The 21,903-nt window shown below is 51.4% G+C and overlaps 10 protein-coding genes across 10 annotated transcripts; 4 read left to right on the top strand and 6 right to left on the bottom strand.

The window, feature by feature from the left end:
• Positions 1–42: 42 nt before the first annotated feature.
• M438DRAFT_374940 (MFS general substrate transporter) lies at positions 43–1,807 on the bottom strand (the record flags this gene model as incomplete). Its single annotated transcript, XM_029908535.1, has 2 exons — positions 43–403; positions 456–1,807. 2 exons carry the CDS (start codon positions 1,805–1,807, stop codon positions 43–45), a joined length of 1,713 nt encoding a protein of 570 aa, XP_029760151.1.
• Positions 1,808–2,409: 602 nt separating this feature from the next.
• Positions 2,410–3,719, bottom strand: M438DRAFT_374939 (PLP-dependent transferase; the record flags this gene model as incomplete). Its single annotated transcript, XM_029908534.1, has 3 exons — positions 2,410–3,118; positions 3,168–3,625; positions 3,687–3,719. The coding sequence occupies 3 exons, from the start codon at positions 3,717–3,719 to the stop codon at positions 2,410–2,412; spliced, it is 1,200 nt and encodes a 399-aa protein (XP_029760150.1).
• Positions 3,720–4,072: 353 nt separating this feature from the next.
• Positions 4,073–4,531, top strand: M438DRAFT_365782 (uncharacterized protein; the record flags this gene model as incomplete). Its single annotated transcript, XM_029907821.1, has 3 exons — positions 4,073–4,309; positions 4,390–4,457; positions 4,510–4,531. The coding sequence occupies 3 exons, from the start codon at positions 4,073–4,075 to the stop codon at positions 4,517–4,519; spliced, it is 315 nt and encodes a 104-aa protein (XP_029760149.1). The 3' UTR covers positions 4,520–4,531.
• Positions 4,532–5,298: 767 nt separating this feature from the next.
• M438DRAFT_406061 (UPF0183-domain-containing protein) lies at positions 5,299–7,282 on the bottom strand. The gene is made up of 2 exons (XM_029909815.1): positions 6,975–7,282; positions 5,299–6,920 (listed from the first exon to the last, which is right to left on the bottom strand). Exons 1-2 carry the CDS (start codon positions 7,027–7,029, stop codon positions 5,428–5,430), a joined length of 1,548 nt encoding a protein of 515 aa, XP_029760148.1. The 5' UTR covers positions 7,030–7,282; the 3' UTR covers positions 5,299–5,427.
• Positions 7,283–7,560: 278 nt separating this feature from the next.
• On the top strand, positions 7,561–11,089 carry M438DRAFT_274284 (kinesin-domain-containing protein; the record flags this gene model as incomplete). Its single annotated transcript, XM_029900702.1, has 2 exons — positions 7,561–7,941; positions 8,003–11,089. 2 exons carry the CDS (start codon positions 7,561–7,563, stop codon positions 11,087–11,089), a joined length of 3,468 nt encoding a protein of 1,155 aa, XP_029760147.1.
• An 845-nt stretch (positions 11,090–11,934) lies between these two features.
• On the top strand, positions 11,935–13,650 carry M438DRAFT_274852 (putative farnesyl-diphosphate farnesyltransferase; the record flags this gene model as incomplete). Its single annotated transcript, XM_029900743.1, has 3 exons — positions 11,935–13,065; positions 13,190–13,402; positions 13,459–13,650. The coding sequence occupies 3 exons, from the start codon at positions 11,935–11,937 to the stop codon at positions 13,648–13,650; spliced, it is 1,536 nt and encodes a 511-aa protein (XP_029760146.1).
• Positions 13,651–14,890: 1,240 nt separating this feature from the next.
• M438DRAFT_365779 (DUF55-domain-containing protein) lies at positions 14,891–16,876 on the top strand. The gene has a single exon (XM_029907820.1). It carries the CDS (start codon positions 14,961–14,963, stop codon positions 16,473–16,475), a length of 1,515 nt encoding a protein of 504 aa, XP_029760145.1. The 5' UTR covers positions 14,891–14,960; the 3' UTR covers positions 16,476–16,876.
• Positions 16,532–16,886, bottom strand: M438DRAFT_26027 (uncharacterized protein). The gene has a single exon (XM_029899765.1). The coding sequence runs from the start codon at positions 16,785–16,787 to the stop codon at positions 16,587–16,589; it is 201 nt and encodes a 66-aa protein (XP_029760144.1). The 5' UTR covers positions 16,788–16,886; the 3' UTR covers positions 16,532–16,586.
• Positions 16,887–18,048: 1,162 nt separating this feature from the next.
• Positions 18,049–19,162, bottom strand: M438DRAFT_346046 (40S ribosomal protein S2). Its single transcript, XM_029905585.1, has 3 exons — positions 18,860–19,162; positions 18,450–18,707; positions 18,049–18,387 (listed from the first exon to the last, which is right to left on the bottom strand). Exons 1-3 carry the CDS (start codon positions 19,127–19,129, stop codon positions 18,130–18,132), a joined length of 786 nt encoding a protein of 261 aa, XP_029760143.1. The 5' UTR covers positions 19,130–19,162; the 3' UTR covers positions 18,049–18,129.
• Positions 19,163–19,919: 757 nt separating this feature from the next.
• On the bottom strand, positions 19,920–21,607 carry M438DRAFT_274988 (phospho protein phosphatase PPZ; the record flags this gene model as incomplete). Its single annotated transcript, XM_029900753.1, has 3 exons — positions 19,920–19,949; positions 20,003–20,155; positions 20,207–21,607. The coding sequence occupies 3 exons, from the start codon at positions 21,605–21,607 to the stop codon at positions 19,920–19,922; spliced, it is 1,584 nt and encodes a 527-aa protein (XP_029760142.1).
• Between the last annotated feature and the right edge of the window lie 296 nt (positions 21,608–21,903).

Genomic DNA, 21,903 nt, shown 5'->3' with positions numbered 1-21,903 from the left:
ACTTCTCAAAGAAGGCAAGCGTTCATACGGAACGCGATATCTTTACTTGCTCAACGCCTTCTCCCGAATAAACCACGCACTCACAGCCGCACCAGCCACCAAACCGATTTCCAATCCAAAAGCAGCACGTGTGCTCTGTGCATAGCATTCTCTAACCAGTGCACGCACGCCAGGTTCTAATGTGTTGATATACGCCAAGCTCTCTCTCACGCGCTCGGCAATTTCAGCGGCTGCGTTACCATTGCTGAGAGCGGAAGCCAGATTATCACGTAGAGACTGGTTGGCGAGGGTGGCGGAGATGGAGACACCGAAGACGGAACCTAAGCTGCGGAAGAGGTAGGAGCAGGCTGTTGCTACTGCTTGGTCTTCGCGGGAGGCGTTGGCGATGAGGCCGATCAAAGTGCTGTTGATGAGTTAGCGACAGAGAAGAAGAGGAAGGGAAGGGGGAAAGAAACCTAGTAACTCCAACTCCATTTCCGCTCCCACAGATACACATGCCGATGATGATTCCAATGGTGCTGTTGACCACGAAGCCGGTGAACAGGAAGACAGTGGTCATCCCGACCACCAAGCAAGTGTATGCGATGACCGTCAGCCAATAGAATTTGCCAGTACGCTGCATGTAGAAGCCACCGAATAGACTGCCACTGACACCTGCAATGATACCAGGGATCAAGCGAACACCAGCTTGAGTAGCAGTAAGACCATCAACCGCTTGGAAGTACAAAGGGATGTAGAACAGGGCAGCAAGCCATCCAGAGAAGGAAAAGAAGTTACACAGGTAGCATGCGAAGAGAGAACGGTTGAAGATGATGTGTCCAGGTGCAAAAGGTTCCGAAGCAACTTTCATCTCAACGAAAACGAAGAGGATGAAGAGCGGGATGCTGAGACTGATGGAGATGATGGTGATATTCGCCTTCCAGGAAACATTGCTACCTCTGTCAAGAGCAAGCAAGAGTGTAAATACTGCACAGATGAGAATGGCAGCACCCAAGAAATCAATGCGTCGAAGTTTCTGTTTCCAGTCGGTTTGCTCCCGCTTGGGAAGCTTCAAAACGGAACCCACGACGACAAAGGCAAGAACGCACAACGGGACTTGACCGAGGAAGGCCCAGCGCCAGCCAATGGAGTCCGCGAGGATGCCACCCAATGGTGCTCCAGTACCAGCTCCAGTTGCATAGATAATGTTGACGTAGCCCTGCCACTTACCGCGTTCGCGAAGAGGCACGGCATCAGACATCAGGATTGAGACGACGGTCGTCATACCACCACCTCCAATACCTGCAAAAGCTCTTGCAGCGATGAGTTGGTTCATGTTTTGAGCCAAACCACAGGCCAGACAGCCTAGGCCAAAGACCAGGTATGCGAACAACAAGCAGCTCTTTCTTCCAAAGATGTCGGACATCTTGCCATACAGCGGTTGGAAACTCGTCAAGGTCAAGAAGTATGCGGTTGCGATCCAAGAAACATTGTTGAGAGCCTTCAGCTCACTGCCAATCTTGCCGTAGCTGGAGACGATGATGGTCTGGTCGGCAGCCGAAAGGAGCACGCCGATTGTCAAGGCCGGGAAGATGACCTTCATCTTCTTTCTCATCTCCGGCTGACCCTCATATTGCTTCTGTCTTTCTTCCAGGCTTGTCTGGCGTTCGAGGTCTCCGCCGTCTTCTCCTTCTGGTATGACTCCATTGGTGACGGCGCTATCGGGTACGATGCCGTCGCTAGGGTCAATGGGCTTTGGTCCTTGCTTTCCCAGCAATGGTGAGGTCTCTGTCGCCTGTCTGCGGTCGTTTTCGTCTTCGGTCGTCATGTTGCTTGAACGTGTTGGACTCGGTAAAAACACCCCGGGTTTAATGGAGATAAGATTGGAAGTGGAGAAACAAGTTGGAGAAGAACAAAGGTTACTGTCGCGTGCTCACTGGCCTCAAGGTAAGAACGAACGGCACATATCACTCTTCTGAGAGGACAAAGAAGGAAACAGACAAAGTAGATATACCTCTGTCGAAGGAATGAGAGAGACACCGCCCCAAAACTTTGTCGACATTGATTGCACCATTGGGATGACTCGGCTTGAAAGTGGATCTTATCCGGCTATCATCCGCCTATCAACTTCCTTCTTTGTTCACTTTCGGCCATGCCCGCTTGGCCGCAACATGACTCCTATACTCGGCCACGAGGGCTCGCAAGAAACAATATCAGAGGTGGGTATGTACTATAACGCGCGCAAGGGGGTATTGAGACATAGGAGGAGTTGAGACAGCCTTACAAGATAAATTAAATTAATCACGTGCTGCCATGCATCTGTCTCAACTCCTCCTTTGTCTCAATACCCCCTTGCAAGCGTTACTGCATTCTCTATACACATGGCGCAGCGTTAGGGCTCAAGAGCCGGCGTCCTTCGACATGGCCTGCTCAGCTTGCAAGAGGGATGTCGTCAAACTCTTTTCGCATGAACAACCTCGCCTGTTCCAATCCTTCCTTGATGATCTCTGTCCTGTTCACATATCCAATTCTGACATATCCCTTGAACTCCTCGCCGAAACAGTCGCCAGGAAGGAACATGACACCTACCTTCTCTTGCAACTGCTTGCACAGTTCTCTGGCATCGACGGGTTGGCCATCTCGACTAAACTTGATGAAAGCGGTTGTTCCTGCTACCGGCTTGACCCATGTGCAGTACTCGTCATGCTTGATGACGAACCGCTCTAGCAGCTCCAAGTTGGTACGTGCAAGCGCAATGTTCCTGCCTAGCAAACTGTGTATGCAGTTTTGGTCCAGAGCAAAAGCAGCAACTTGTTGATCCAGGATGCTTACACTGATTGTTGTGTAATCGCGAGCCTCCGCGCACTTCTCGATGATGTCTCGGCTGCGTGATGCGATCCAGCCAGTCCTGATACCAGCCAAGGAGTAGGCTTTTGAGAGCGAGCCGGTACAAATGGTATTCTCATAACCCATGGATAAAATGGAAGGAGGGAACTCGTTTTCTGCGGGAGTGATGCCATGGAACAAGGGACGGTAGACTTCGTCGGAGAGGATGATAATATTCATCTCCTGGGCCAATTCGACGATGTTCTGTAGCAATGTCTTCTTCAACACTGCGCCGCTAGGGTTGTTTGGGTTGCTGTAGAGGTCAGCATACACATAGAAATTCGGCCGAGCTCCCAACTTACTTCAAGATGATCATCTTGGTGTTAGACTTGATCATGCTCTTGAGCTCTTCAAAGTCTGGTTCCCATTGCTTCTCCGGTGTGGCCTTCCATAGTTCAACTTCTGCACCCAAAGATGCTGGGTAATCGTATAGCTGTTGGTAGGTAGGGTAATGGCAAATAACATGGTCTCCAGGACCAATCAGAGAGTAGAGTACCAAGGCGTTGGACGAAATGGCTCCAGGTTGGATCAAGATGTTGTCTTTGGGTAGCGGATTGCTTGATCTAGAAGAGTATAGCCTGGCAAGGTTCTCTCGCAGTTTCTCGTTGCCTCGAATATCTCCGTAGTTCATCACAGTAGACAGATCGATGATGTCCGCATTCTTGTCCTCGGATAGCTCGCGTAGTTCATTGATCGATACTGATGCAGCACATGTCTCTGCGATGTTGTACTTTGCAGTTGTTTCGTACTTGTCCATCCACTGGTAGAGTTAGCCACTATATCTCTTTACTTCGAGGATAGGAATCGTCGTTCTGACTAACCTGCTCGACAGCAAAAGGCTTGATTTGTACCATGATGGGCGTCCGTGAGGTGAGGAAGAAGGACCAAAGAAGATGGATATAGCTACAGTACACCAACGTATTATACAGAACCAATGGACTTGCAGAAGACTCTACAGTATCTTGAGCTTCTAACAATGATAACCACTCAAGTCAGTACGCCCTTTGGTTGACAAGGACAGACAGCGAGATGTTGATCAACCGAGGCGGAGACTAGAGGCGGAGAGGGTCCCAAAGCCGTCGGCAAGTGCAGCCGAGCGCTGGCAGAAATTCGGCAACTTTTCATGATGCCGTCGTCGTCGACATAGAACAGCGATAGAGACATTGAAAGGGCCTCGTCAAGCATCTCTCCAGCAAACACACCGACCATGTTCTCACAAGCAACTCGCTCGCTGCTGCGCGCAGCCCCCATCGCCCGCAGCCCTCTCACCACATGCGCGCGCACCGCCTTCAGCACCTCCACCGCCAACTCGCTCATCTCGAGAATGTCGCAAATGTCGCTCGCCAGACCCGTCGCATCGCCCACAAAGAGCCTGGTCGCTTTCCAACAAACAAGAGGAATGAAGGTCCGAAGTTCCGTCAAGAAGTTGTGCGATGGTTGCAAGGTACGGACACTGCGGCAGAAATGCTGGAATCAAGAGGAAGAGGATTGGATACAGAGAACAGTGCTGATGGTCAATCACAGAGTGTGCGCAGAAAGGGCGGCAAATACGTCTACATCATCTGCAGCAAGAACCCCAAGCACAAGCAGAGGTATGGCTACCACACATTTGGAGAGGCGAGGACGGCAGCTAACATCTAGCAGACAAGGTTGATTGAGAGAAGAGAAGAAAGACTATACTGTACAACAACTGGCATACCCTTTTCTGCATATCTGGTGGTGGCGTTTCAAATGGATCATTACGACTTTTTTTCTCCTCATCTCGATCTCTATACCGTGCCATGCTATGCCGTGACAACTGAGAATACTCACGATAATGCGTCCGATATTGTGCATCAGTGCAGTAGGTCTGTGGTGTATTTGTCTCTGCTGTAGCGATCAGAAAGATCATCTCACAATTCTCATCTCAATCCTTCACTCAACTCCAACCATCATAAACCCTCCAAACCACCACATCTACAGCCCAATCCCCTTTAGCACAATGGCTACCTCCCCCCTCTCGAGCTACCGAGTAACCCCCGTTCAATCCCCTTCGTCGCCGCTAACATTACTCTTTCAGAAACCACATTCGCCCTTCTCCCCCACAAGAAGAGTAAGTGACGTCCCTACAGCGAATAAGAGATGCATCTCAATCCAAAGTGAACCGAGGCCCATGATCCTGGGGCGGGGGGAAGGGAATCGGAGTTCTTCACTCATTCAACTGACCTGATCGAAGTGAATGTAGCAGTGTCCTTGCCAACACAAGCGCCGCTCGACTATGGAGTGATGGTTGGTTGGAGAAAAGACTGCTGGATCGCTGGACATGTCGGACCCGATCTCGCAAGGATTCGACCGATGTGGAAGGTGTGATGGTAGCAACCCTGTTTCAGAGTGGCCAATGGAACAGGTAGGGTTTACATTCGCAGAATTGTAAGTACAAAACAACTCCCCCTCGGTAGCTCGAGATTCTTTTTTTGCTCAGTCTATCTAAAGATTCTTCAGCCAAGGTCACTTGAAGTAATTCACGATTTGAATATGCATGCCATTGGGTATCTCTGGAAAACAACGCCGTCCTAAACTAAATTAATAAACCGTCAAGGCGCTGACAGCACCGTTATGCATGACCTCAAACATCAGCCCAGGGAACTTGTAGAGCTTTGTGTTCTGCAACCACTGCTCATCTCCATTCTCTTCCTTCTTCTCTCGCTCCCAACCCTCGTTGCCATTGACAAACTCAATGTCTTCGTCCATGTCCATCTCACCGTTGATGAGAATGGCAGAACCTGTCGTACTGTCGGTATCACCACCCCAGCTTCGTACAATGACCATGCCTTCCGACATATCCTTAGCCGGCCAGATATGGGAGAACCCCTTGACGAGTGTCTGGTGAAATGAGGGGAAGAGCGACTCGGAGGTGATGGGCTTCTCGCAGTAAGGTATGTAGTTAAGCGACCATCTGCTTCTGCGATGACGATTGAACGGATAAGAGCCTGGAATGTTGCCATGGAAGATGATCTGGGTGACTGTGAGATGTCCATCGATGGGTGTCAGATTCGACTGAGGAGCCTCTCGTGTCTCATCAGAGCCTCTAGGTAGGGGAGATATGTCGGTAGGCGGGCCGAGGAGTATGTCGAAACCATGCTCAAAGTAGCAATAGTATTGCTGCTCGTTGGCCCGGCTAGCCTCTGCGCCATTCGTCTCTTCGTCTTCATCAAAGTCAGTCTCGTAGGTATCGGTGTTGGTAGACGAGTAGCTGGAGGGAGTTGAACCATATGATCCACGCTGTGCCTGCGGACGACCACGGTTGTTGTTGATGTTCTTCTGTGGCAGATCATCGCTCAGACGGGAACGTGGCATGATAGCATCCGGTGGGCCCAATTCAGTAATCAGATCTTGGGGAGTGGTCTGGCTCAGCAAGATGAGAGTCTTTGAACTTGAACGGCGCAATAGCTCGACCCTTCCAGCACCGTAGACGTTGACATGCTCGACCTCATCTGCGGGGCCTTCCTTAGGGCGTCCAATCAACGAGGAGCTTCTCGGGGTCATTGGAGAATATGTAAAGAGGTCTTTGCGAATCTCTGGCCAGAATCTTCCCTCATAGATGGCCATGGCAGTGGCAGGGTATGCCGAAGCGGTGAGCATGGCAGCATAGTCCTTGTTCGGGGTGAAAGCAGCGACTGGTATGGGAAAGGTGACAGATACACCAGGCCAGGATAGAACATAGAGGCCTGTATTTGAGCCATCTTTTAGAGGGATGAACTCGCCAGGATATGTGGGACCGAACAGCTGATAGACTTTCTTATAAGTCAGGTAGCTTTGGCCATTTGGCAAGGCCTGAGCAGGCACGAGATCTCCACCCTTGAAGGTGAAAGGCATACGGGTGAAGTCAACGATCTCGATTAGGCGCAGGCGCTGGTCTGGAGCGTCGAAGCGGAGTCTAAAGCCATTTCTGGGAAGGTTGACGATGATTGTTGTCTTGAGAGGCGTTTCGGACGAGAAGGTAAGGTCGACTTTGGGGAAAGTTCGTGTATCGTTTTTGAGCTTGGTCAAGACGTCGAAGAGGGAAGCACCGATGACTACAGAGGCAAGTCAGGAAGGAACTATGGAGCGTTGAAACAGCAGTCGCGTACCCATGAAGCCCAGCGAGTGGCCAGCTCGGAAGGGCAGCGATGTAGGCTCTGCCATGATTGTGGACTTTGACGAGGAGTGTTTTACTGCTATGTTGTTTCTTTGGAGGAAGATGAAATCGTTGCGGGGATGCTGAGTGTTGACGACTCCTCAGGCTGTCATGTGGCAGAGGGGTTGGTCATGCGGTGTAGCGTGGCAGTAAACAGCGGGTTGTGGACATGCTATGTTTTTCTCGTCAAGGGCTTCTGTTTGTGCTTGTCTCAGGCGACAAGTTCGGGACTATAGAGAGGTTGGTACAAGTCATAAAGTCATGGACGCATCCGATTGCGATGGCTTCACAGGGAGGGGCTGGCAGTGGCATGTGATAGACGGCGTTAAGGGCGCTAGCTCCACCCCATATGTCGTGCGCCAAGGCTGGGACCAGCATTCCGCTGTTGACGCTTTTTGTTTACTTCTGTATTTACACCGGCCGACAAGGTCTTGACTTTCTACGACTCTGTCCGCTATTCCTTAATCCACCAAATCATGTCGGCTCCCAACAGACCGGGAATGCCCGTCAAGAGGCCAACAATGCGTCCGCCAACCTCAATGCGACCGCCGCCGTCGCGCACTCCCTCGCGCGCCCAAACCGCTACTCCCAGCCTGACCGGAAGGCCCTCGGAGATGCCACCATCGCCAGCACAATCAGTCCAGGGCGGAAAGAGAAAAGAGCGCGATTTTGACCATCAAGACCAGGATCATGAGACGAACATCAACGTAGTTGTGCGCTGTAGAGGCCGCAATGACCGTGAGCTGCGCGAAAACAGTGGTGTTGTTGTCTCCACAGAAGGTGTCAAGGGCAAGAAGGTTGAACTTTCCATGGGTCCCAGCGCTCTCAGCAACAAGACATATCAGTTCGACAAGGTCTTCTCACCAGCTGCTGATCAGGCCATGCTCTTTGACGACGTCGTCGAGCCCATTCTAGACGAGGTGAGAATTCGCCCGCCCTCGAACTCCCCCAGTTCTTATATCTTTCTGACTTTGTTCGCAGGTCCTCGGTGGCTTCAACTGCACCATCTTCGCATATGGCCAAACAGGTACTGGAAAAACGTACACCATGTCCGGCGACATTACCGATATGCAGCCTCTACCAGACTCTGCTGGTATCATCCCCAGAGTCCTGTACTCTCTATTCAACAAGCTTGGAGAGGACAACGAGAGCTCTGTCAAGTGCTCATTCATCGAACTTTACAACGAGGAGCTGCGCGACCTACTATCCACTGAGGACCACGCCAAGTTGAAGATTTACGACGACAACAGCAAGAAGGGCCAAACAACCACTTTGGTCCAGGGTATGGAGGAATCACACATCAAGACTGCGTCAAAAGGCCTCGAGCTTCTTAGGAGTGGCAGTCATAAGCGCCAGGTTGCCGCGACAAAATGCAACGACCTCAGTTCCCGCAGTCATACCGTCTTCACAATTACCGTATACATGAAGCGTACAACAGAAACTGGCGAGGATTTTGTCAGCGCTGGAAAGCTCAATTTGGTCGATCTGGCTGGAAGTGAGAACATCCAACGCAGTGGTGCCGAGAACAAGCGCGCTGCTGAGGCTGGTCTCATCAACAAGAGTTTACTCACCCTCGGTCGCGTTATCAACGCCCTCGTTGAGAAGAGCTCTCACATTCCCTACAGAGAGTCCAAGCTTACTCGTCTTTTGCAAGACTCCCTTGGAGGCCGTACCAAAACTTGCATCATCGCTACTCTGTCTCCGGCGAAGAGCAACTTGGAGGAGACAATTTCGACTCTCGACTACGCTTTCCGTGCAAAGAACATCCGCAACAAGCCCCAGATCAACCAGATGGTTACCAAGAAGACTCTGCTCAAAGAATTCACAATGGAGATCGAGAAGTTGAAGAGCGAACTCATTGCAACCCGCCAGCGCAACGGTGTCTATCTTACTCAGGAGGCTTACGAGGAAATCACCGTCGAGAGTGAGTCGAGGCGTATTCTCTGTGATGAGCAAAAAGACAAGATCGAGACCATGGAGACAAACTTGCGTAATAAAGTTCAAGAACTGTTCAGTCTGACCACGAATTTCAATGGCTTGCGAAAGGAGAACGAGCAGGCGAAACTGATGCTGGACGGAACTAAAAGCCTTCTCGAGAAGACCGAAGTTGTGCTTACTCACACAAGACGCAGTTTGACCGAGGAGACATTTATCAGAAAGGCCCATCAAAAGACAGAATCCAAACTTGCAGGTATTGGAGAAGACTTGTTAGCAACCCTTTCTTCCACAACGTCAGATATCTCTGGCCTCCACTCAAAAATACAACGCAAGGCAGATCTGCACTCACTCAACCGCAACAACTGGACTTCGACAAAAACTAGAGTGACAGGTGCGACGAGCACCGTCGAGGACAGAGTCGAAACTCTCAGACAACGCCAGGAACAGCTCCTTACGTCCATGTCAACGAGAATGCAAGGCTTCGTTTCGGATGAGCTGCAAGAGCTGCAACAATCTCAGAGATTCTTGCAAGAGAAGGCCGAGGCATTCCAGAGGTCCGAGAAAGAAGTCAACATTCAAACCGCAAAAGCTAGAGACGATGTCAATGAGGTACTCGAGGAGATCAAGACCCTCCGCGAGGACGTGAAGCAGAATGTCGGAAACGGATTGAACGACCTTTCCGCAGCTGCCCAGCGGATTACTGCTGGTATCTCTACTGAGCTAGAGAACTTCCACACCCAGCTCCATGCATCCTATGTTTCGCTGGGACGAGAGTTCAAGTCCATTTTCGACGATGTTGTTAAGCAACTGAGCGAGCAGCAGGCAGAGTCTGAAAGATTGCGACAGCAGATTCTGACCGCTAACTCGACATTCATGGAAGCAGGCCAGGAGTCTCGCCAAACTTTCGAGGAAGCCATGGAAGAAGAGCGTCGTCGTGCTGCCTCCGATCGTGAGAAGATGCTGTCCCAAATCAGCTCTCTCATCACCTCCTCCGCCGAAGCCCAGGAGCGTAGAATCACCGAGCACATTGCGCACGCATCCAAGCGTGTTAAGACTTCCGAGGATGACTACAGTGTGGCTCGCGAGACTTACAATGAGAGCTCTGATGCACTGGTCGCCAAGTCCAAGTCATTGATTGACTCTTGTGTTCGTTCGCGTGAGAACGTGAAGTCAAAGATCAAGGGAGACTGGACCGCAGCCAACGACCAAACCGAGAAGATCAAGGCCACCACGGAGGTTGTCCATGGCGAGACCGTCCGCATCGTCGACACACAAATGTCCAATATGGATACTCAACTCATATCTCTCGACGAAATTGTATCTCGCATTCGTGCACAAAACGATACTCATCACACCGCACATACGGCCTCTCTGGCTCAACTTTCAAGCGACGCCCAGCAATCGTACTCGAACATCGGGACACACATGGAGACATCATACACACGCACGCAAGGACTCGATGCCGATATGCAAACTCGCACCGCAGACCTTGCCTCCACGCTTCCTGAGCTTAGCTCTTCTGGTGAGATTGTCCAGACGTTGCATACTCTCCGTGACGAGACAAATGCTTCCGAGCTTACCGAATACGTTCCCACTGGTCAAACTCCTGCAAAGACTGCTTACAGCTATCCCACCGCCTTGCCACGAACCGCCAACCATGAATCTTTGCTTGATCGCCTACGAAACGGCAGTTCCATGATCGAAGAGAGTCCGATCAAAGAGTCTCAAATCCGCAGCAGCCCCAAAAAGCGAGACGGACATTCACCTTCGAAGGCAGTCATCTATACCGACAGTCCTGTCACCAATGGCAATCTTGATCAATCGAGCGATGCTGTAGTCAACGGTGATGCCGCTCGCAACCGTCCTCACAGCCTGCCTGGACAGGGTGGATTACGCGAGATTGATGTCAACGTCAACGCAGCTTCACTGCCCGAGCAACCAGAATCCAGGATTGGCATGCTCAAAAGAAACAACACCATGCCTCAACTCGACGCCAATGCCAAAATCGATAGCAAGTTGCCTATGAAGCGACCCACTCGTATGACGGCTGGTTTGGTGGCCGAAGGGAGGGAGAATGTCGGTGCTGCTGGCGGTCCAGGCAGAAGACTGAGACCTCGTGGTAGTGACTGAGGTCCTGTCTGAAGGCCTCTTTGTCAATGTTGATTGTACACTTCTTTCTACTGTACACACTTTTTCGTACTGGTTTTCTTTTTGTGCTTTTGGCGAAATCCTTGATTACTGGAAGACGGGCATAGGTTGGAGTTTGGGCACTGGTGGCATTAGGGGTGTCGGGGATAATTTGTTCTTCTTGCCCGACGGCATTGTCAATAAGAATCTCATTTGTTGCATCAAGAAGGTGTTCGTCCATCTTGTGAACTTGACGACTGCCGATATCGATTCGCAAGCTGCCTTCATCCGCTAGGCTTCATGAACCAAGGTACTGACTTATGACAGCGGTATATCTCTAGAGGACGAGCTCGAGAGATGTTGTAGCGTCTAGATTCGAAGGGTCCATGAACACCGGATAATTACTCTTACAGCTCCGAGATTTCATTCTTTATTCGACGAATGAGACTTGGAGTTTTACATGGTGAAGATATTCGATCGTAGTTGTATATTCCCAGTGAGAATATCATGTTATAGATCAAAGTTGTGACAATTGTTTGTGTTTCACAGTGAGGTGTGGATAAAGGCAGAATTAAGTTGAGATGAACGGGGAAGGTGCGGAGATTTGCCAATTGGCCCCGGCCCAGGGAGGTTGCATTCTGCAGGTAGCCTGCAACTGCCCTTTTCTTTTCCCAAACGCCGCAATCGTTCGACTACTCGTGCGACTTTTCGAAGGATTCCTTGTGCAGCGCCATTCCGAGACTTGTCGCCAGGCAATCTACCGTCGCATACGCAGTGACCTCCAACTCGAACACTCCTCAACACTCCCCTGAACGCGACACGACCGCAAGTCCCTCTCTCGAATCACCATGCCCAGCATCGGCAGCATTGTCTACTACGGCACCCACCTTGGGGAGCTGAGAAACATCATCCAATGGAAACTCTGGCACGATGCCGTCCACGAGCGCGACGAGTCCAAGGAGAGCGCTGAGCTAAAGGAGTGCTTCAAGTACCTCAAGATGACCAGCCGCAGTTTCGCTGCCGTTATCCAGGAACTTCACCCCGAGCTGCTCGTCCCCGTCTGCCTCTTCTACCTCATCCTCCGCGGCCTCGACACAATTGAGGACGACATGACCATCCCCTTCGAGACAAAAGAGCCCCTGCTTCGCGACTTCCACAACATCCTCGAGCAAGACGGTTGGAACTACACTGGCAACGGCCCCAATGAGAAGGACCGCGAGCTCTGCGTTCACTTCGATGTAGTCGTGGCCGAGTTCAAGAAGATCAAGCCTGAATACAAGGTCATCATCAAGGACATTACGGATCGCATGGGTAATGGCATGGCCGACTACGCAAAGATGGCCGACGAGGGTGGCGCTCAAAAGGTCGAGACTATCAAGGAGTACTACAAGTACTGCCACTACGTTGCCGGTCTGGTCGGCGAGGGCCTGACCCGTCTGTTTGTCGAGGCCAAGCTGGCCAACCCTGCCCTTTTGGAGCGCGAGGATCTACACGAGTCAATGGGACAATTCCTGCAACAAACAAACATCATTCGTGACATCCGCGAGGACCACGAGGACAAGCGCTACTTCTGGCCCCGTGAGGTGTGGTCCAAGCACGTGGACCAGTTTGAGGACCTTTTCCTACCCGAGAACAAGGAGAAGGCTTTGGCTTGTAGTTCCGAGATGGTTCTGCTTGCTTTGCGACGTGCCGATGACTGTCTGTTCTACCTGGCCGGACTCAAGGAGCAGAGTGTCTTCAACTTCTGCGCAATTCCGCAAACAATGGCCATCGCAACACTCGAGCTTTGCTTCCAGAACCCAACCATCTTCGAGAAGAACGTCAAGATCACAAAGGGCTCGGCATGCAGACTCATGGTCGACAGCACGCAAAACCTCCAGGTGGCATACGACGTGTTCAAGCGTTATGCCCGTATTATTCACAAGCGCAACAACCCGCAAGACCCCAACTTCCTCGAGATCAGTCTTGCATGTGGAAAGGTAAGCTTCAATCCCCCTTGATCTCCATATCCGAACTCTGTTTCGAGCTCGTGTTTTGGCCGACACAAGAAACATGGGCACGGGCCACTCTGAGAACACAGCGCTGACGCAACAAACTCTGCAGATTGAGCAATTCATCGAATCCATCTTCCCTTCGCAAACTGCTGCCACCTACCGCCAGGGCGCTGTTGCTGCCCCTGCAGTCAATGACAAAGGCACAACCCTTACACCTGAGGAGCAGGAGAGGAAAAAGACGCAAGAGGCTCAAGACAAGGAGGAGTTCTTCTACATCATGCTGGCTGTCGGAGCCACGCTGTTTGTCATTACCTCTATTATGGTATGTACATCTGGTCTGTCGCTATTCACACTTCATGTACTAACAACTGGCTTTAGTTCTTCACCGCTTGGATGATGGGCGCACGCTTTGACATTGCCTGGCAACAGCTTCGCAGCGGTAACATCTGGGCTCCCAAGACCACAGATGAGGCTCTTGACGCTCGTGATGCCTTCGATGCTGTAAAGTCGACTGTTACAGCAACTGTCAAGGCCGTCACATCAAGTGTCGTCTCTCACGGCGAACTTTAATGACGTGCAGCCTAAAGCCTGCTTTTGCTTTGCCATTTTCTCCAGTACGACAGCGATCACAGATGAGACAAGAACTGACCATACGAACGAACAATTCCCGTAATTACTTTTAGACCACCGAGTGTGCATTTGGGTTCGCACACTCGGACAAGCGGTTCTGTAGACATACTGACCACCCAATTTTCTCCAGCTTTTCTTCTTTACTTATGGATACCTCAAAATAGTTTCTTCTTCTTTTCTCTCTTGGTTCTCTTCCCTTTCCCATCTTTCTCATCCTACCCAACCCAAGCACTCATGTCAAATTGCAGCCTATGCCTATTTCAGTGGCGACAGACTGTGCCGAAGATGTGCTGATATTGATGCCTGCGCTGGCGAGTCCGAAAGGAGACTGTTCATATCACCTCGGTGTTTTTATATCACCGTGGTCGGCTTTGGGCAGGGGTGCATACATATACCAAAGAATACTCGATATTTATGATATGTTTCAATTGAATGATTCGTTCACAACATGTCTCAATCGACCTCTCCTGTGCTATCGTTACCAGGCTTACGTTGTTCCAGCACGCTGTTATTGACGCAATGCACAGACTCGAAGGTTTTTGATGTCGTCGCTAAATTGGTGGTTCACTAATGTGAAAGCCTTTGAGCTTACCGACACTACTTGTTGTCCATTAGTTAAGACAACAAGCTCCTTGAGTGCCATAACAATAACTGTAGTTCTATTATGAGGTCCAATGAACGTCGAGTCTGTCAATGATGCGACATGGACTTTTGGCATGCTGATAGCTTGGGTTGAATCGACGGACAGGGTCATAGCAGCAGCACCATCTGTGAGCAACACATACCATTCAAAAGTCAAGAGTAGTCTCCTAGGCCCATTGACATGTATGAATATGATCGCAGATACTGGCGTAGGTGGGCATTTGACGAGGTGGACGTCCTGCCGAAGAGTCTTGATGGAACCTGGTATGGTTCGATCAGCTGTGCAAATGCAAAGAGTGTTAGGAATACATCGAGTGGGCAGTAGAGATGCATTCGTACCCAGTGAAGAACGATAGGCACTTCACGTAAGCTATGACTCGCCGACGTAGCTTATGGTTGGAATAAAGTGACCAACTACCTTAACAGACTGATGTTCCAGATGTTTCACTGCCCCTCAGGGTTCACTGTCCAGGGTCTGTCAAAAGTGACGCGGGAAAGCGCCAAACGCGTCACCCAGTGTTTACTTCTAAACACTTAAGCTTTCGACTTTACTGTTAGCTAGCACAACAAAGCCGTCTCCATAATCACATCAACAATAGGCCGCATCAATGCCTCCAAAGGGAAGCAAACAATCGGCGCCTGCATTGGCGCCCTCGCCTGCCGCCGACTCGCCCGTACCCCCCACCGTCACAACACCCCGGGGCAAGACGTACGACACGACGGCCGCTGCAGGTCGCCCTAAGCGCAACATTGCTACGACCATGCCCCCACCCGATCCACCTAGCGCAAAGAGAGCTAAGCGTGTCAGCACCTCGTCGGCTTCGGAAGTCACCCCTAAAAGACGCGGTCGTCCACCTAAGGCCCTTGCTACCACTACACCAAAGTCGGCCCCTACGGCCACTCCCAAGACCACACCCAAGGCCTTTAGGGTTGGTGAAAGGCAGAGTGCTAGATTGGCTTCCACTCCTGCCAGTGAGACGTCCTTGCCCACAGTCACAAGACGTAGAGGTCCTGCCACTACAAAGTCCACCAAGAGTCGTGTTACCAAGTCTGCTCTGCCACCCATCAAGCGCGGTAGAGGCAGACCACCAAAGGCTAAGAAGCCGGTCCCCACCGCCTTGGATGACAACGAAGCCGAAGACGCTAATGACGACGCAAGCGATGGCATTGAATACGACGACCCAACCCATGATGCCAACATCACAGAGGCCACGACTATCATCCAGGCCGATCGCAACTATTGGCTCATGAAGGCCGAGCCTGAGTCTCGCATCGAGAAGAATGCCAACGGCGACGATGTCGATGTCAAATTCTCCATTGACGACCTACGCGCTCGCACCGAGCCTGAACCATGGGAGGGCATCCGTAACGCGCAGGCCCAGAACAACATGAAGGCCATGAGAGTCGGCGATCTTGCTTTCTTCTACGAGTCGAACTGTAAGAAGCCCGGCATTGTCGGTGTCATGGAAATCGTCAACGAGGCTACCCCTGACACCCACGCCTTCGACAAGCACAGTGCCTACTACGACCCCAAGTCTAATCCTGCAAAGCCCAAGTGGATCCTTGTCCACGTCGAATTCCGTCGCAAGTTCGACGAGAAGTATACGCTCAAGGACCTTCAGAAGTTTTCTCGGCCCGGAGGCGCACTTGCCGGCATGGAGCTTTTTAAGCAATCGCGCCTTTCCGTCACCAAGGTCGCCAAGCAACAATGGGACTTCATCATGAACCAGATCGGTGAAGACGAACAGGACTCGTTCGGCGCAGAGCTCGACGAAGCCGACATGGGTGACGAGGATATGGAAGACCTCGAGGCCTCGACAAACTCAGACCGCATCGACGAAGACATGGGAAATGACTTCGCCGCTGCCTTCGAAGCTCCCGCTAACCTCGGCACCACTCCTGAAACCGATGAGTCCGCACCCGACCCTGCCGCCAAGGAGATCCCTGATGTTGTCGACCAGCTGTCCGCTCATGCCCTGGGTACTCCTGCTCCTACACCCGCCGATAGAAGCGTCTCTCGTGGTCGTTCCAGAAGACAAGCTTCTATGCCCGCTGGAAAGGCTCCTCCTGTGCACTCTGCTGCTCTGCCGGCCAAGCACAGCAACGACGCTCCCGCTAAGTAGGACTGAGTTGCGTGCTTCGATCAAGATGCAGATGCTCCCCTAGTCGGGAGAACAATGCTGCTCTTTTCCCTGCTTGCTTTTACAGATACCCCTTTTTGTTCTTTTCTGCCTTTACTTTCCCTTTTTTGCCTTTACATACCACGAGCGAGGCGTTGGGGGTTTACATGGGATGGGAACTCTTTTGCATGCTGCTTCTGCTGCCGATGGTAGCTCGATGTCTATACTGCGTTTCTTTGCCATCTGCTTTTTCCCGACAAGGTTTGAGAGAATTCCATGCAGGATGAAGATGATGCAGAAGATGGACAAGTACATACGTAGATAATCAAACGTTCATGGCTATTGAAAAAGGAGGGTTAATCAGACCTTCTCATATCCATTACAAAATGATTCAAGAACGATTCTATCCAGATATTGAGTTCAAGAGTGACTATTTTTGGAGAATGTAGTGATTGTTTGAGGAGCGTACTTCACTGTTTGAGGAGCATATCCGATAGATGCTTCCGTATTTACACTTGACATTTGACATCTCGCAAGAGTGGAATTGGAAGCTCGTCCTTGATGACGGGAGGAGTGATAGGTTACTAACATCGCCCTTTACTCCTATACCAGCAGCACACACTGAAGGAGCGAAAAAGCATCTACGAAATGAGAAGGTGGAATGTTCCGCTGACAACATAACTCCAACACCAAGTCCAGCGAGCAAAGAACGAACAGTGAGCGGCCAATACCTCTCGTTAAACACTCAGAGGGGTAGAGTAAAGCATTACCGATGTTGACGTGAGATGAGATCTACTCGACATTTCTGGCCAAGGGTATATAATCCGATATCGGTATATCGACCAACATCGCCCTCCCCCATGAGCTAAACTCTGTCATGCGTATAGCTGTAGGAATGCACGATTTTTTAGCCTTGTCAGAGGTGGCCTGCACAGAGAGCGTGACAATTAGCACCTCTCTACAAGACGACTGGACCGATGTTGAAGATGTTGTGCATTTCTACAGTCTGAACGGCCATGGGAGATACCTAGACGTAACGGATTATAGCACATGGGGAGGGCATTAGAACATGGTTTGGGGAAGAATGTGTTGATGGTTGTGAGTGCTGATGATTCTCGGAATTGGATGACGAGGTTTGACACGGTTGGTTAATTCGATTCAAGGGTACTAAGTGTAGGTGTCGATAAGGAGAAGCAGGCAGATGGGTTAGAACGGCGATGGCCTCCTGGGTTGAGAGATGCTACAAGTGATTATTACATTCGAGCGTACTCTGGCAAATGTCAGTTTGGTATCTGACGACAGTCGATGCTGGAAGGTGCGAATGAACGGGTTGCTGTTTCTAGATTGATATTGCGGATAGGTCCAAAAGGGCCGGGACTTGAGAAACATGATCATACAGAAAATAGCACGCATAGTTTGAGAAGGGACGAGGCACAACGCGCAGAGTTAACATGGTATCATTGGAAGGTCTTGCATGAATGAAGAAAGGAACAGTCATCTCTTTTGGAAAAACTTTTGTCTCTCTCATTTCAACCTATTTTGTGTGGTATAATCGGAGAAAACAACATTGGAATGTGCCCACAGCTTTTTTCACCATAAAGCACCCAACATTTTGTTTTTGAAAGACGACACCGTACGGCTAGAAACGGTGAAGAATCTAGTAGCGCTTGCCCTGGCGGAGGACATCGGCGTACTCGTCGAGAGGGCTGCGGATGAGCTTGGTCTCCTTCCACAGGTTGGGGGTGAGGAAACCGTAGGTGTTGGTAATGGCGACGAAGGTGGCCTTGAGGGTGTTCTCAAGGGTCTTGGTGGAACCGGACGAGGCCGAGTAGGCGTCGCTGACACCAGCAAGCTGCAACAGACGCTTGACAGCGGGGGAGGCAACGAGACCGGTACCGCGGGGAGCGGGAATAAGCTAGAGAGAGCAAAGTCAGATGCTTGCGCTTGTAGATTGAGGATGTGGAATCGATTGCTTACTCTGACGGTGACGGAACCGCACTTGCCGCTCTCCTTGACGGGGATGGAGTGAGGCTCACCGAGGTTGGAGCCCCAGTAACCGCGACGGATGGGGACAACAGCGAGCTTGGCAATGATGATAGCAGCGCGGATGGCGGTGGCAACCTCCTTGCTGGTCTTGATACCGAGACCAACGTGACCGGCGGAGTCACCGATGACAACGACGGCCTTGAAGCGGGTACGCTGACCGGCACGGGTCTGCTTCTGGACGGGCTTGATCTGTAGAGGAAAGGTGTGTCAGAATGTGTTTCTCTGGCTCTTTCTTTTCAATGCGCAGAGAGGAGCTGCTGCTGTCGCTGTCGCTGTTGCTGGGTGTCTTGTCGTTGCGAAGTGCGGATGCTCCTCTCGTAGCATGTCGTGTGTGTGCGCACCTTCATGACCTCATCCTTGAGGGTGGGGAGGAAGAAGTCGACAATCTGGTACTCCTTGATGGGCAGAGAGTGGAGGTAGATCTCCTCCATGGACTTGATCTTGCCGGCCTTGACGAGACGACCGAGCTTGGTGACGGGCTGCCACTCCTTCTCCTCGTTCTTGGGTCCACGGCGACCACGGCCACGGCCGCGACCACCACGGCCACGGTCACCACCACGGTCTCCTCCACGAGATGCGAATCCGCCACGAGTTGCTCCACGGTCAGCCATTGTGTCGATGTGTTGGTGTTTGTCGTCGGTCGAGGAAGCGCGAAAAAGACCAGAAATCCAGCGTCGCAAGGAGCAGCAAATTCTGTCCGTGGGCTGGCGGCTTGGCTAGTGCGATTCGGCTAAACCCCGCGTTTCACTATCTTATCACCCATCTCTAGCTCCAGCAACATCGATAGCAACATCAACAACCACTCTGATGGCAGCATACAATTCACTCGAGACTTCATTCACTTCATCAGCTCAATCATCGAATTCGTGACTCTGCAACTAAGTTCTGAATTGACTATACCACAACGCCTGTCCTGCCCTCGCCCAAGCCTTGACTTCCCGACCTCTATTGCTGCAAGACCGACCAGTCTGACACAGGCCACCAGTGACTGCCATGCATTCGTCCTTGAGATGAGTTTCCACCATCTCCGTATCCTGTCCGTTGGTGTTTCCTTCCATCTTGTTCCCCTACCGCCTGACGCCGTGACAAGTTGCAAACGCCTTTGGTAGTTTTTGTTCGACTCATACGTCTTCACGTATGCGTGCTTCCAATATATTGTCTACTCTGTCTTCGAGTATGCTTCTCTGCGTCAGACGCAGACTCGACATCTATTTTTGGAGTCTGCCCAATAGCTACTCGTGCTTCGCATTGATTGGCTCGGATCTGCTCCTTGGAGACACGCTTGCCCACCTAGCTCGTTACAGCATGTGCCTATGACAGAGCCCACACTATGCCATAGCATGGTTTGCATCTGCACTTCATCGTGTGTGCATATGGGTTCATTGTTTTCACTCAACCAAGCTAATAACTCTGAGGGTACTGACTCGCGGGCTGCTCCATATCAGCTTTGGTCTTTGTACACTTCTATTCACAAGTTGACTTACCGGACTGTTGAGCATGTTCTGGCGTTCATTTCGGCCCTTCTTGATGTGCCGCTTGAGAGCGCTGGAGTCCAAAGGCTTCAGCAACTCAAAGCTACACAACAGCTCGCCAGAAACAGACATGACGGCTCCCCAATTGTCGAACTCTCCACAGTACTGATCTGGTTGTTAGTCACTGACGAAGCGAATTGAAGCAGATTGACTCACGTTAGGTGCTGAGAAGACGGTCACCAAAACACGGTCGGTAAAGAACTCGTATCCATCCTCGACCACCATGTGGGCTCTGCACACAAGGTCGAAGTCGTGTTTTGCGAGGAACTCCATGATAACCTTTTTGCCAAAGCAATAACTGACTCCACGTTCATTGGCTTCCCAATCATTTTCCATGTCTGCTGGATCACTCCAGAGAAGATCGTTGAGTAGGCCATAGTCGGGAACATCAGTTGGTCTGGCAATGTTGCGAATATCGTCCATGTGTGAAAGACTAGGCGATAGACCTCCGTGTACACAGAAAATCTTTCCGGCGACAACAGATGCGATAGGCAAGCAGTTGAAAGTGTCGACGAATGACTTCCAAACCTTGATGTTGCAACGACGCTTGCATTCATCGTAGAAGCCGTAGACACGAGTGACATTGGCACATTCATGGTTGCCACGCAGAAGGAAGAAGTTCTCGGGGTAGCGGAGCTTATAACAGAGCAACAGGAGAATGGTTTCCAAGCTTTGCTTTCCACGGTCCACGTAGTCGCCTAGGAAGAGGTAGTTTGAGTTTGGAGGGAATCCGCACATCTCAAACATACGGAGCAGATCGGTGTACTGGCCATGAACGTCGCCAACAATCTTGACGGCGGGAGCAAGCTCTAGCAAAGCGGGCTGTGAGAGGAAAACCTCGCGTGCGGCCTGACAGATAGCAAAGATTTCGGCATTCTTCAGGCATACGGTCTTTGTGACCTTTCCGGCATATCCGGCATCAATCAGGCGCTTGATCATTTCGTCCAGATCCGAGGTCTTGAGTGCTCCGATGTCCATATCCTTGGACGAAGCGGAACCTTCTGACAGGGCGAGTGCTGCTGCAGCGGCGCTAGGCTTGTGATCGGCCTTCTTCATCAAGATGGATTCTTTAGGTTCGGTGAGGTTGTTGTGTTGAAGAGTGCCGGTAGGGGGAGCGTCAGAGACGTGTTCGACCTCACCAGATCGCTGAGCCTGGGTGATGTCGGAATGGCCATGGCCGATAGAAGAAGACAAGGTGGGGGAGGGAGGGCCCTGAACGCTGTCTTGATCCTGAGCATCGTTGCTGCCTCCACTACCCCTGCGCGACGTCTCGGAAAGCGAGGGAGCAGATGGAGAGCGTTTGTGCCTGCTTGAGGCGGGTATGGACTGGACAGCGGCGGCATCTAGCCCGGGTTCTGACTGTCTCTTAGGCGAGGCCAGTGAAGACGAAGAGCCGCGCAGGTTGTCGGTGGATATCTTGGAGGGGATCTTTGAACGAATGGAGCCGCGGAAGGAACGCGTGGAGCCCTGGGTGTCGGACTTTGAGAAGGAGGGATAGGAGCTGAGATCGGGGCCGTCTTGCGAGCCCTTGTCGCCCTTGGACGGCTGATTACCCATGGCGGCTGGGGTTGAGTCGGAACGGGGAATGCGGGTGTGTAACGAGTGGAGTGGGATGGAGACGGGCCTCTACACGATGCTGTCACGGCCACGAGCACATGTGGAGCACACAGGTATGTCGCACAACGCAGAGGGGTCCGGCGAGTGGCACCAGGTCAAATGAGGAGCAAAGGGTTGGTTCGGAGAGTATGGGCTTGGATGGCGATGGTGTAGTGTAGAATGGTGCGTGGAAGGTCGATGGTTTGCTTTGTTTCGTGCAGCTTGACCCCAAAGTGAGAGACGAGAGTCCGGGAGAC

Source organism: Aureobasidium pullulans, assembly GCF_000721785.1.
Source record: "Aureobasidium pullulans EXF-150 unplaced genomic scaffold scaffold_10, whole genome shotgun sequence".
NCBI classification, from domain to species: domain Eukaryota; kingdom Fungi; phylum Ascomycota; class Dothideomycetes; order Dothideales; family Saccotheciaceae; genus Aureobasidium; species Aureobasidium pullulans.
This window is presented reverse-complemented; position numbering and strand designations above follow the sequence as displayed.